Source organism: Salmo trutta, chromosome 27, assembly GCF_901001165.1.
Source record: "Salmo trutta chromosome 27, fSalTru1.1, whole genome shotgun sequence".
Classification (NCBI taxonomy): domain Eukaryota; kingdom Metazoa; phylum Chordata; class Actinopteri; order Salmoniformes; family Salmonidae; genus Salmo; species Salmo trutta.
The window spans coordinates 24,289,666-24,303,867 of NC_042983.1; the positions used below are offsets into that span (position 1 = coordinate 24,289,666).

Sequence of the window (14,202 nt, forward strand, 5' to 3'; positions counted from 1 at the left end):
AATATTGCAACAAAAAACAGAATGGTCAATTACAATTAATGAGGTGTCTGAAATTCCTATTGGTATTCTTACCAGACGCCTGCTTCCCTCTCATAAATCTAAGCTTGGCTATTAGTAAAATAATCAGTTCTTCTGGGGAAGATGAAAATCACAGTAATTAAATTGTCATTGACAATCAAGTTCTACGGAGGCTGAAATATTTAGGGAGGAGGCTGGCACTGTGGCAGCAGTAATGCACGGATGCCACGGCGTGGCACACCTAGGAGGGTAGTATATCCCAGGCCAGCACAGTAGATGGCAGCGGCCATCAAATCCACCCAGAAGGTTGTTCGTGCAGATTCCTCTGAAGTAGGAAAGTGGGTGTGGCTAGATCAGAGGGCATCGTTAACGGCTAATAGATAGGCTAACGTTTATTTTGTCCCGGTAGACGGCTAATATTAGGTGTTGTTTTGTATAACACTAAGATGTTGAAGTAGTTAGCTAGGTATAATATAACGTTGTATGATAACCAAATAACAGGGTGTCATTTCTACACGTTTTTGTTCTTGGAACCAGCAATTTAGTGAAGCTAGCCAATCGTAGCCACCACTAGCTAGCGTTAGCTAACCAGCACTAGATTTGCAGCTCACTCAGCCATTTTTTCTACGTCGCCATGGCCGATGTTGACAAACTCAACATAGACAGTATCATCCAGCGTCTTTTAGAAGGTAAGGAAAGAGTACATTAATCTTACGTTATTTATGCAATATTATGTTTACTTCGTTAGATGACAGGTGGCAAGCCTTAGCTAGATAACGCGTTAGTTGTTGACGCAGGTTGGCTCTGGCTATCGGTAGCTAGCTAAGCTAACGTTAGCTAGTAACTAGCTAACATTAGTTATTAAGGCTGTTGTTGCCCATATCTAACTAGCTAATGTTAACCTGACATTTGTCCCGGACGACACATTAAGAAATGTCCATTCAAAGTAGTTAGCTAGCTATGTAACTAACGTTACTTTAGCTACATGATCCAGGGCACTGTCTTAGTCAACTAATAGCTGCCCCAGTCAGTCAGTAAAAGATTAAGTCAATAACATGAGAAATCTGATATGATGGTCACCACTCACACCCCTATCCAGACAACATGGCAATGAGTATGATGGCGAACTAGGTAGATACTGTATCTTTGCTTGTAGATTCATCAGGATTGTTTCATTTTTAGTCAGGGGAGCAAAGCCTGGTAAGAATGTGCAGCTGCAGGAGAACGAGATCCGAGGATTGTGCCTCAAGTCCAGGGAGATATTTCTCAGCCAACCTATCCTTCTTGAACTTGAAGCCCCCCTCAAGATCTGTGGTGAGTAATCATCAATATTTGGTGAACATAACTGTTACATGAAGTGTCTTCTATCCCAATGAGGGATGTGTAGAACTTGAAGTTGAAATAATTTGCCTTCTTCAGGTGACATCCATGGGCAATATTATGACTTATTGAGGCTGTTTGAGTATGGGGGCTTCCCTCCTGAGAGCAACTACCTATTTCTGGGAGACTATGTGGACAGAGGGAAGCAGTCTCTGGAGACCATCTGTCTGCTTCTGGCCTACAAAATCAAATACCCGGAGAACTTCTTCCTGCTGAGAGGGAATCATGAGTGCGCCTCCATCAACAGAATATATGGATTCTATGATGAGTGTGAGTGATATGTGGTGGCTGTAATAATCATAACCCTGCACTCTCTGACAGAATATAGCCTTTGTATCTACATAAATTGCATTTTGTTATAGGTTCCTGTCATACGCATTGCCTAGCTTACTATCATCCTAAAATTATATTTTATTATTCTAGGTAAAAGAAGGTACAACATCAAGCTCTGGAAAACATTTACAGATTGCTTTAACTGCCTCCCTATTGCTGCCATTGTTGATGAGAAGATATTCTGTTGCCATGGAGGTAGGTTGCGTTTTAGTAGTCCTTAAACATGAAGAGAAGTGGTCCTGTTTTAGGACACACTAAGACATTGCTGTGATATTGAGAAATACTATTTTCTTTTATTTCAATTGTGTACTTCTCATTTGCCCACAAGGTCTTACTGCAATTAACCGTATTCTTGCTGTTCACCTCCTTCTGTGTCTCTCAGGGTTGTCACCAGACCTCCAGTCCATGGAGCAGATCAGGCGCGTCATGCGGCCCACCGACGTCCCCGACCAGGGCCTCCTGTGTGACCTGCTCTGGTCAGATCCAGACAAGGATGTCCTCGGCTGGGGAGAGAATGACAGAGGCGTCTCATTCACTTTTGGCTCAGAAGTGGTGGCAAAGTTCCTGCACAAACATGATTTGGATCTGATCTGTCGCGCCCATCAGGTATGTCTGCATACTTTCACTGTACTGTACTGTACTGTCTGGAGTTGAATGCATTGTTTTTATTTTTAACCCAACTATAATCAATGTTGTTTTTTCCGCAGGTTGTTGAGGATGGCTATGAGTTCTTCGCCAAGCGACAGCTTGTGACTTTATTCTCAGCACCCAACTACTGCGGGGAGTTTGACAATGCTGGTGCTATGATGAGTGTGGATGAGACCCTCATGTGCTCTTTTCAGGTGAGTATTTCATCATGAATGTACTCTGTCTTATCGCAGGAATGTAAATGTGTCAGTGATTGTATTAGTACTAGTGTATGGAGATCTTAACGCTATAACCAATCTTGTCATTGTCAAACTGTACGATGTAAAGACTATTGCAGTGGGCAAAACATCATCTTAGGTTGGATTACTTGTATTCATTCCACTTGTAGATTCTGAAGCCCGCTGAGAAGAAGAAGCCAAATGGCAGCCGTCCAGTCACACCCCCACGGAACATGGTCACCAAGCAAGGCAAGAAATAAGGTGGCATGAGTGGACCTATGTTCTGTTCTGCTTTTGTCTTTCACGTCTGAAGGGTTGGTTGCCCTTTGTGCTGCCAATACTGAAAAGATATCCACTCCAACCTGATGAAAGCAAAATGTTTTGTTGTTTTGTCCACAAGGGTAAATGGATATGTCACCATGAAAACCTCAGGTGTTTTGCACTCCATTGCAACTAGTCTTTGCCACATATGACTGTTCAACCAGGAACAATGTAACAATATGGCTGATAATGCACAGAAATGCCTTGTTTAAAGCTGTGCAGAGTTGTTTTCACAATTTCTTCATTTCATGTTTCATCAATTTCTGTCATCACCTGTTTCTCACTGTCAATGTTAATAATGCAATTAATGGTTCTTAAAACAACTATGGAAATATCACAAGACACTTAGTTGTTAATTTCTGTATAACTTTCTTTATCATAGGACATTGAATCCTCACTTTGCACCTGCATCCTCACCATTTTTAAAACAAGTCTTGTGCTGAATTAAATGAAGAAATAAAGCATTCTTATAATGTTGACTAAATCTTTCTAATAAACTTTTAGGGGGAAATTGGCATTTGAATTGTATTAGCATCATGCTCCTTCATCAATTATTTGAGGATTACAAGGTAAGCTCAACCTTGAATTAATTACTGCCATATATTTTGTATTATAAACTGGGTGGTTCGAGTCCTGAATGCTGATTAACTGGGCATGACAAAACATTTCTTGTTACTGCTCTAATTACGTTGGTAACCTATTTATATTAGCAATAAGGCACATCAGGGGTTTGTGGTATATGGCCAATATACCACGGCTAAGGGCTGTATTCAGGCACTCCGTGTTGTGCATAAGAACAGCCCTTAGCCGTGGTATATTGGCCTTATACCACACCCCCTCGTGCCTTATTGCTTAACTAGCTACTATGTGATGTGAAAGACACTTATGGACTAAAGGAGCCTAACATCACTCCTTAGAGTCCAAGGACCTTAACATGTTCTGTTAAGAGACTAATTGGCTCTGGCAGCCAAATACTCCATCGAACCGTGAAATCGATTCTCAGTTGCTGTACGGTTCTAGAAACATAAAGTCGTCGTCATATCGCATCAAAATGATTTCCAAATGCAAAATATACACTTACTGTACACTTTTTAACAGTTGGAGCTGACTGTATTTTTTGGTGACAACACGTCTGTGGTGTTAGTCTTCGTTTACACACAGGTGTTCAGAGACGCAAATAGCTCACATGGAACTATGGCCATGTGGGAGCCCTAACCCTATAAAGGTTTGTAGTAATTTAACCTTTTATTTTATTATTTATTGTTGATATGAAAGATAAAGCAGGGTGTGAATTACAGGGGAGCCAGTGGGGGCTCAGCTTCCCTGAATGAGTGGCAGGTAGCCTAGTGGTTAGAGCGTTGGGCCAGGAACCGAAAGGTTGCTAGATCGAATCCCCGAGCTGACAAGGTAAAAATCTGTCGTTCTGCCCCTTGACAAGGCAGTTAACCCCCTGTTCTTAGGCCGTCAATGTAAATAAGAATTTGTTCTTAACTGACTTGCCTAGTTAAATAAAGGTTAAATAAAAAATTAAATGAGACATTAGCTCCCCTAAATGCAACAAAAGTCAAACTTTGGGGGGGCTCTAAATAATGCTAATTTAACCATTCTATTTGTTTAAAATGCATTGGTAAATATGTTTTACATTTGATCAATATGAAAATAAAAGCTTCCAAATGAAACATTTATTTCTACGTGGCTGCACATACTGTCTCCCTGTCCACTGCGCTGTCCACTCAGTAGTGCTGAATTTGGCTTCAGCTGAGCTCCTTTAAAAGCATTGATTTTCCTTTGAACACTGAACAAAAATATAAACGCAACAATTTCAAAGATTTTACTGAGTTACAGTTCATATAAGGAAATCATTCAATTAAAATAAATTAACCAACTCAAATTGTATTAGTCACATGCATCAAATACAACAGGTGTAGACCTTACAGTGAAATGCTTATTTACAAGCCCCTAACCAACAATGCAGTTTAAATTTTTTTTATAAGAATAAGAAATAAAAGTAACAAGTAGTTTTAAGAGCAGCAGTACAATAACAATAGCAAGCCTATATACAGGGGGTACCGGTACAGAGGCAATGTGCGGGGGCACTGGTTAGTCGAGGTAATATGTACATGTAGGTAGAAGCAGTGGTGTGAAAGGGGGGGCATTAATTAGATGTTCAGGAATCTTATGGCTTGGGGATAGAAGCTGTTTAGAAGCCTCTTGGACCTAGACTTGGTGCTCTGGTTCCGCTTGCCGTGCGGTAACAGAGAACAGTTTATGACTAGGGTGGCTGGAGTCTTTGACAATTTTTAGGGCCTTCCTCTGATACCACCATGTATAGAGGTCCTGGATGGCAGGAAGCTTGGCCCCAATGATGTACTGGGCTGTACGCACTACCCTCTGTAGTGCCTTGGGGTCGGAGGCCGAGCAGTTGCCATACCAGGCAGTGATGCAAACCGTTAGGATGCTCTCGATGGTGCAACTGTAGAACCTTTTGAGGATCTGAAGACCCATGCCAAATCTTTTCAGTCTCCTGAGGAGGAATAGGTTTTGTCTTGCCCTCTTCATGACTGTCTTTGTGTGCTTGGACCATGTTAGTTTGTTGGTGATGTGGACACCAAAGAACTTGAAGCTCTCAACCTGCTCCACTATAGCCCCGTCGATGAGAATGGGGGCATGCTCGGTCCCCCTTTTCCTATAGTCCACAATCATCTCCTCTGTCTTCATCACGTTGAGAGAGAGGTTTTTGTCCTGGCACTACACGGCTGTCTCGACATTGTGTCATCTGCAAACTTAATGATGGTTTTGGAGTCATGCCTGGCCGTGCAGTCATGAGTGAACAGGGAGTACAGGAGGGGACTGAGCACGCACCCCTGAGGGGCCCCTGTGTTGAGGATCAGTATGGCGGATGTGTTATTACATACCATTACCACCTGGGGGTGGCCCATCAGGAAGTCCAGGATCCAGTTGCAGAGGGAGGTGTTTAGTCCCAGGGTCCTTAGCTTATTGATGAGCTTTGAGGGCACTATGGTGTTGAACACTGAGCTGTAGTCAATGAATAGCATTCATTGTCTAGGTGGGAAAGGGCAGTGTGGAGTGCAATGGAGATTGCATTATCTGTGGATCTGTTGGGGCTGTATGCAAATTGGAGTGGGTCTAAGGTTTCTGGGATGATGGTGTTGATGTGAGCCACGACCAGCCTTTCAAAGCACTTAATGGCTACAGACTGAGCGCTACGGGTAGGTAGTCATTTAGGTAGATTACCTTAGTTTTCTTGGGCACAGGGACTATGGTGGTCAGTTTAAAACATGTTGGTATTACAGACTCGGACAAGGAGAGGTTGAAAATGTCAGTGAAGACACTTGCCAGTTGGTCAGCGCACGCTCGCAGTACACGTCCTGGTAATCTGTCTGGCCCTGCGGCCTTGTGAATGTTGACCTGTTTAAAGGTCTTATTCACATTGGCTGCGGAGAGCGTGATCACACCATCGTCCAGAACAGTTGGTGCTCTCATGCATATTTCAGTGTTATTTGCCTCGAAGCGAGCATAGAAGTAGTTTTGCTCGTCTGGTAGGCTCGTGTCACTGGGCAGCTCTCGGCTGTGTTTCCCTTTGTAGTCTGTAATGGTTTGCAAACCCTGCCACATCCGACGAGCGTCGGAGCCGGTGTAGTACTATTCGGTCTTAGTCCTGTATTGACACTTTGCTTGTTTGATGGTTCGTCGGAGGGCATAGCGGGATTTCTTATAAGCTTCCAGGTTAGAGTCCCACTCCTTGAAAGCGGCAGCTCTAGCCTTTAGCTCAGTGCGGATGTTGCCTGTAATCCATGGCTTCTGGTGGGTACGGTTGCTGTGGGGACGATGTTAACGATGCACTTATTGATGAAGCCAATGACTGATGTGATGTACTCCTCAATGCCATAGGAAGAATCCTGGAACATATTCCAGTCTGTGCTAGCAAAACAGTCCTGTAGCTTATCATCTGCTTCATCTGACCACTTTTTTATTGATCTAGTCACTGGTGCTTCCTGCTTTAATTTTTGCTTGTAAGCAGGAATCAGGAGGATGGAATTATGGTCAGATTTGTCAAATGGAGGGTGAGGGAGAGCTTTGTACGTGTCTCTGTGTGGAGTAAAGGTGGTCCAGAGTTCTTTTCCCTCTGGTTGCACATTTAACATGCTGATAGAAATTTGGTGAAACAGATTTAAGTTTCCCTGCATTAAAGTCCCCGGCCACTAGGAGCGCCGCCTCTGGTTGAGCGTTTTCCTGTTTGCTTATGGCGGAATACAGCTCATTGAGTGCGGTCTTAGTGCCAGCATCGGTCTGTGGTGGTATGTAGACAGCTACGGAAAATACAGATTGAAACTCTAGGTAGATAGTGTGGTCTACAGCTTATCATGAGATACTCTACCTCAGACGAGCAAAACCTCGAGACTTCCGTAGATATTGTTTACATATATGCATAGTCCGCCACCCCTTTTTTTACCAGATGCCGCTGTTCTATCCTGCCGATACAGCGTATAACCAGCCAGCTGTATGTTGATAATGTCGTCGTTCAGCCTCAACTCGGTGAAGAATAAGATATTACAGTTTATTACATTTACATTTAAGTCATTTAGCAGACGCTCTTATCCAGAGCGACTTACAAATCGGTGCATTCACCTTATGATATCCAGTGGAACAACCACTTTACAATAGTGCATCTAAATCTTTTGGGGGGGGGTTAGAAGGATTACTTTATCCTATCCCAGGTATTCCTTAAAGAGGTGGGGTTTCAGGTGTCTCCGGAAGGTGGTGATTGACTCCGCTGTCCTGGCGTCGTGAGGGAGCTTGTTCCACCATTGGGGTGCCAGAGCAGCGAACAGTTTTGACTGGGCTGAGCGGGAACTGTGCTTCCTCAGAGGTAGGGAGGCGAGCAGGCCAGAGGTGGATGAACGCAGTGCCCTTGTTTGGGTGTAGGGCCTGATAAGAACCTGAAGGTACGGAGGTGCCGTTCCCCTCACAGCTCCGTAGGCAAGCACCATGGACTTGTAGCGGATGCGAGCTTCAACTGGAAGCCAGTGGAGAGAGCGGAGGAGCAGGGTGACGTGAGAGAACTTGGGAAGGTTGAACACGAGACGGGCTGCGGCGTTCTGGATGAGTTGTAGGGGTTTAATGGCACAGGCAGGGAGCCCAGCCAACAGCGAGTTGCAGTAATCCAGACGGGAGATGACAAGTGCCTGGACTAGGACCTGCGCCGCTTCCTGTGTGAGGCAGGGTCGTACTCTGCGAATGTTGTAGAGCATGAACCTACAGGATCGGGTCACCGCCTTGATGTTAGTGGAGAACGACAGGGTGTTGTCCAGGGTCACGCCAAAGTTCTTAGCACTCTGGGAGGAGGACACAAGGGAGTTGTCAACCGTGATGGTGAGATCATGGAACGGGCAGTCCTTCCCCGGGAGGAAGAGCAGCTCCGTCTTGCCGAGGTTCAGCTTGAGGTGGTGAGCCGTCATCCACACTGATATGTCTGCCAGACATGTAGAGATGCGATTCGCCACCTGGTTATCAGAAGGGGGAAAGGAGAAGATTAATTGTGTGTCGTCTGCGTAGCAATGATAGGAGAGACCATGTGAGGATATGACCGAGCCAAGTGACTTGGTGTATAGTGAGAATAGGAGAGGGCCTAGAACAGAGCCCTGGGGGACACCAGTGGTGAGAGCACGTGGTGCGGAGACAGATTCTCGCCACGCCACCTGGTAGGAGCGACCTGTCAGGTAGGACGCAATCCAAGCGTGGGCCGCGCCGGAGATGCCCAGCTCGGAGAGGGTGGAGAGGAGGATCTGATGGTTCACAGTATCAAAGGCAGCAGATAGGTCTAGAAGGATGAGAGCAGAGGAGAGAGAGTTAGCTTTAGCAGTGCGGAGAGCCTCCGTGACACAGAGAAGAGCAGTCTCAGTTGAATGCCCAGTCTTGAAACCTGACTGATTAGGATCAAGAAGGTCATTCTGAGAGAGATAGCAGGAGAGCTGGCCAAGGACGGCACGTTCAAGAGTTTTGGAGAGAAAAGAAAGAAGGGATACTGGTCTGTAGTTGTTGATATCGGAGGGATCGAGTGTAGGTTTTTTCAGAAGGGGTGCAACTCTCGCTCTCTTGAAGACGGAAGGGACGTAGCCAGCGGTCAAGGATGAGTTGATGAGCGAGGTGAGGTAGGGGAGAAGGTCTCCGGAAATGGTCTGGAGAAGAGAGGAGGGGATAGGGTCAAATGGGCAGGTTGTTGGGCGGCCGGCCGTCACGAGACGCGAGATTTCATCTGGAGAGAGAGGGGAGAAAGAGGTCAAAGCACAGGGTAGGGCAGTGTGAGCAGGACCAGCGGTGTCGTTTGGTTTAGCAAACGAGGATCGGATGTCATCAGCCTTCTTTTCAAAATGGTTGACGAAGTCATCCGCAGAGAGAGAGGAGGGGTGGGAGGGGGAGGAGGATTCAGGAGGGAGGAGAAGGTATTAAAGAGCTTCCTAGGGTTAGAGGCAGATGCTTGGAATTTAGAGTGGTAGAAAGTGGCTTTAGCAGCAGAGACAGAAGAGGAAAATGTAGAGAGGAGGGCGTGAAAGGATGCCAGGTCCTCAGGGAGGCGACTTTTCCTCCATTTCCGCTCGGCTGCCCGGAGCCCTGTTCTGTGAGCTCGCAGTGAGTCGTCGAGCCACGGCCCAGGAGTGGAGGACCGAGCCGGCCTGGAGGATAGGGGACAGAGAAAATCAAAGGATGCAGAAAGGGAGGAGAGGAGGGTTGAGGAGGCAGAATCAGGAGATAGGTTGGAGAAGGTTTGAGCAGAGGGAAGAGATGATAGGATGGAAGAGGAGAGAGTAGCGGGAGAGAGAGAGCGAAGGTTGGGACGGCACAATACCATCCGAGTAGGGGCAGAGTGAGAAGTGTTGGATGAGAGCGAGAGGGAAAAGGATACAAGGTAGTGGTCAGAGACTTGGAGGGGAGTTGCAATGAGATTAGTGGAAGAACAGCATCTAGTAAAGATGAGGTCAAGCGTATTGCCTGCCTTGTGAGTAGGGGGGAAGGTGAGAGGGTGAGGTCAAAAGAGGAGAGGAGTGGAAAGAAGGAGGCAGAGAGGAATGAGTCAAAGGTAGACGTGGGGAGGTTAAAGTCACCCAGAACTGTGAGAGGTGAGCCATCCTCAGGGAAGGAACTTATCAAGGCATCAAGCTCATTGATGAACTCTCCAAGGGAACCTGGAGGGCGATAAATGATAAGGATGTTAAGCTTGAAAGGGCTGGTAACTGTGACAGCATGGAATTCAAATGAGGAGATAGACAGATGGGTCAGGGGAGAAAGAGAGAATGTCCACTTGGCAGAGATGAGGATTCCAGTGCCACCACCCCGCTGGCTCGATGCTCTAGGGGTATGCGAGAACACGTAGGCAGACGAGGAGAGAGCAGTAGGAGTAGCAGTGTTATCTGTGGTAATCCATGTTTCCGTCAGCGCCAGGAAGTCTAGGGACTGGAGGGTAGCATAGGCTGAGATGAACTCAGCCTTGTTGGCCGCAGACCGGCAGTTCCAGAGGCTGCCGGAGACCTGGAACTCCACGTGGGTCGTGCGCGCTGGGACCACCAGGTTAGAGTGGCAGCGGCCACGCGGTGTGAAGCGTTTGTATGGCCTGTGCAGAGGGGAGAGAACAGGGATAGACAGACACATAGTTGACAAGCTACAGAAGAGGCTACGCTAATGCAAAGGAGATTGGAATGACAAGTGGACTACACGTCTCGAGTGTTCAGAAAGTTAAGCTTACGTTGCGAAAATCTTATTGACTAAAATGACGAAAATGCTAGCTAACTAACACAACACTACACTAATCAAGTCGTTCCGTTGTAATGTAATAGTTTCTACAGTGCTGCTAGTCGGTAGAGGTTGGCTATTATACAGAAGCAACTTTGTGGCTAGCTAACTAACATAACACTAATCAAGACGTTCCTTTGTAATGTATTTAGTTTCTACAATGCTGCTCGTCGGTAATAGTTGGCTGGGTATGGAACAATGGTGTCGCGGGGGACGGAAATAGCTGGCTAGCTAACCTAGCTAACCTTGATAATTACTAAACTACACAATTATCAAGCTATGACAAAGACAGCTATGTAGCTAGCTAGCTAACACTGCACTAGTCAAATCGTTCCGTTGTAATGTAATAGTTTCTACAGTGCTGCTAGTCGGTAGAGGTTGGCTATTATACAAAAGCAACTTTGTAGCTAGCTAACATAACATAACACTAATCAAGACGTTCCTTTGTAATGTATTTAGTTTCTACAATGCTGCTCGTCGGTAATAGTTGGCTAGGTATGGCTAGGTATGGAACAATGGCGTCGCGGGGGACGGAAATAGCTGGCTAGCTAACCTAGCTAACCTCGATAATTACTAAACTACACAATTATCAAGCTATGACAAAGACAGCTATGTAGCTAGCTAGCTACCACTGCACTAGTCAAATCGTTCCGTTGTAATGTATTAGTATCTACAGCGCTGCTAGTCGGTAACGGTTGGCTAGCTAGCGGTGTTGACTAGCTAGCAGCTAGCAGTGTTGACTACGTTAGGAGGACGAAAAAATAGCTGGCCTCGATAATTACTCTAATTACTCTAAACTACACAATTATCTTTGATAGCTAAGAAAATTGCTCAGATCAAACAAACCAAACCGTTGTAATGTAAAGAAGTGTAATATTACCTGCGAAGTGAAGTGCGACTGCTCGCTCCGGACCGGAAGTGTCATTTGTCACAGCGAATGGCAGTTGTATAATGTCCCATTGGTAGTTTAATCTTCCTCGTAGGTCGTCAATTTTATTTTGCAATGATTGCACGTTAGCTAGTAGTCAGGGGGGGTTTTATTAGATTGCCTACGAATTCTCAGAAGGCAGCCCGACCTCCGTCCTCTTTTTCTCTGTCGTCGCTTCACGCAAATGACAGGGATTTGGGCCTGTTCCAGGGAAAGCAGTATGTCGTTCAATTCGGGCTCGTTGGACTCATTAAAGAAAAAAAAGCTTCTGCCATTTCGTGGTGAGTAATTGCTGTTCTGATGTCCAGAAGTTATTTTCAGTCATAAGGGATGGTAGCAGCAACATTATGTGCAAAATAAGTTACAAATAACGCAAAAAAACGAACAGAAAAACACAATCGGTTAGGAGCACGTAAAATATCAGCCATCTTCTCCGGCGCCGTCAGGATCTGTACACAATTCTTGGAAGCTGAAAATTAGGACCAAATCTATGGATTTCACATGACTAGGAACACAGATATGCATCTGTTGGTCACAGATACCTTGTCTGTGCGAAGTTGCTGGATATTGGCAGGAACTGGGACACGCAGTCGTACACATTGATCCAGAGGATCCCAACATGCTCAATAAGTGACATGTCTGGTGAGTATGCAGGCCATTGAAGAACTGGGACATTTTCAGGTTCCAGGAATTGTGTACAGATCCTTGCAACATAGGACCATGCATTATCATGGATGTGAAGGTCCTGGATGGGCGTGGTTACAAGTGGTCTGCGGTTGTCAGGCCCAGTTGGACGTACTGACAAATTCTCTAAAACGACATTCAATTGTCTGGCAACAGCTCTGGTGGACATTCCTGCAGTCAGCATGCTGATTGCATGCTCCCACAAAACTTTAGACATGTGTGGCATTGTGTTGTGTAACACAACTGCACATTTTATAGTGGCCTTTGATTGTCCCCAGCACAAGGTGCACCTGTGTAATGATCATGCTGTTTAATCAGCTTCTATATATGCCACACCTGTCAGTTGACTGGATTATCTTGGCAAAGGAGAAATGCTCACTAATAGGGATGTAAACAAATTTGTGCACAACATTTAAGAGAAATAAACTTTTTGTGCGTATGGAACATTCCTGGGATCTTTTATTTCAGCTTATGAAACATGGGACCAACACTTTACATGTTGCATTTATATTTTTGTTCAGTCAACATTTTCGCCATTTGTTTGCCATGCGCCGTTGATAAAAAATAGCCTTTATTGCAATGCATTTGATTTATCCGTAGATTTATCATTGTTTGCTTTTGTCAGTCAGCTGTTTAGAGGCTCATTGCTTTGTTTTTCTACTGCGCGCAGGTATTGGTGTCTGTGCCATCTGTGGCCAGAAGAAGTAGACCATTTATGTATCTGTATTATTTCCATAGTTACACTTAGATCCAGGAATCATACAGGGTTTAAGTTCAATGTTCTAATTCAATTGTTAAATGCTTAATAATTTAAAAATAACACGGTCATGCCATTAATGTAAGGAAAGAAATGTGGTGTTTTATGTCACAGGATCTGTGAAGACTCCAAGCATTCAACTCATGAATTATGGACAACTCATAAATCACGGTGGAAACATGTTTTGATTCAACTCGTGTATTATATTGAAAGAAGGCTACCTGTTCTGCGTGTGTTCATGGGTGTCTCTGCTGAGAGGGTAGGCTACCGGCAGTGGTGTAGGCCTAGTGGAGGGTAAATGCAACTAAACGCAGTTTACCCACCATTTTTATAAAATTTGATTGAAAGTAACCAAATCCCTTACATTAATCCTGATATAACTGTGACTTTATTCACACAATAAAATGTTTACTTTATTCTTGAAATATTGCCACTTTAAACCACTCTTGACTGAACTGACTGGGCAGCATTAGCAGACAGACGATGTGAAAAGGGGTCCCCAACTTTAAAGTCTGGTGGGCCTCGAAGTAGTCGTCCCTGTGGCTCAGTTGGTAGAGCATGGTGTTTGCAACGCCAGGGTTGTGGTTTCGATTCCCACGGGGGGCCAGTACAAAAAAAAAAAATGCATGAAATGTATGCATTCACTACTGTAAGTCGCTCTGGATAAGAGCGTCTGCTAAATGACTAAAATGTAAATGATGTAAATGTAAGTAGACATTTTCCATTACTGCCACAAGGAGGTGCCAAAAATCCAGCAGACTCTTACCCTCGCTCGGCATAGAAGTCATCATGCTTTTCTGTCATCTAAGTTTCAGAAACATGAAATTAATTATTTGAAAACTTATTTAAAAAGTTAAAATGTATTGAAAACCTGAAAAGTAATGGATGATTAAGTGTCAGAATCGATTACCTTTTAAGGAAACTCAAATTGCGTAATGAGATGGAGTTGAAGGTGCACGTCGGAGAAGGAAGCCGGGGAGCGCGCTTGTTTGAAATTGAAAAGTGTCACGATAGCGTTTGATAAAGAATAACATCAAAACATAGCAGCTGCATTTTACGTGGGATGCACTGTTTAGCGCTACATCCCGAGGGGTTCGTGCTGATTG

The 14,202-nt window shown here is 44.9% G+C and overlaps 1 protein-coding gene across 1 annotated transcript; it reads left to right on the top strand.

Annotated features, from left to right (window-relative positions):
* The first annotated feature begins 348 nt into the window (after positions 1 to 348).
* On the top strand, positions 349 to 3,435 carry LOC115164663 (serine/threonine-protein phosphatase PP1-gamma catalytic subunit). Its single transcript, XM_029717380.1, has 7 exons — positions 349 to 707; positions 1,201 to 1,332; positions 1,438 to 1,668; positions 1,822 to 1,926; positions 2,114 to 2,337; positions 2,439 to 2,573; positions 2,768 to 3,435. Exons 1-7 carry the CDS (start codon positions 653 to 655, stop codon positions 2,855 to 2,857), a joined length of 972 nt encoding a protein of 323 aa, XP_029573240.1. The 5' UTR covers positions 349 to 652; the 3' UTR covers positions 2,858 to 3,435.
* Positions 3,436 to 14,202: the final 10,767 nt, after the last annotated feature.

What these genes read in the sequence shown, in the direction of transcription:
- LOC115164663 (XM_029717380.1), top strand. Translation starts at nt 653, where the DNA reads ATGGCCGATGTTGACAAACTCAACATAGACAGTATCATCCAGCGTCTT. An exon ending in AGCCCCCCTCAAGATCTGTG is followed by an intron (nt 1,333 to 1,437) that starts GTGAGTAATCAT and finishes TGCCTTCTTCAG; the next exon opens with GTGACATCCATGGGCAATAT. An exon ending in GATATTCTGTTGCCATGGAG is followed by an intron (nt 1,927 to 2,113) that starts GTAGGTTGCGTT and finishes TGTGTCTCTCAG; the next exon opens with GGTTGTCACCAGACCTCCAG.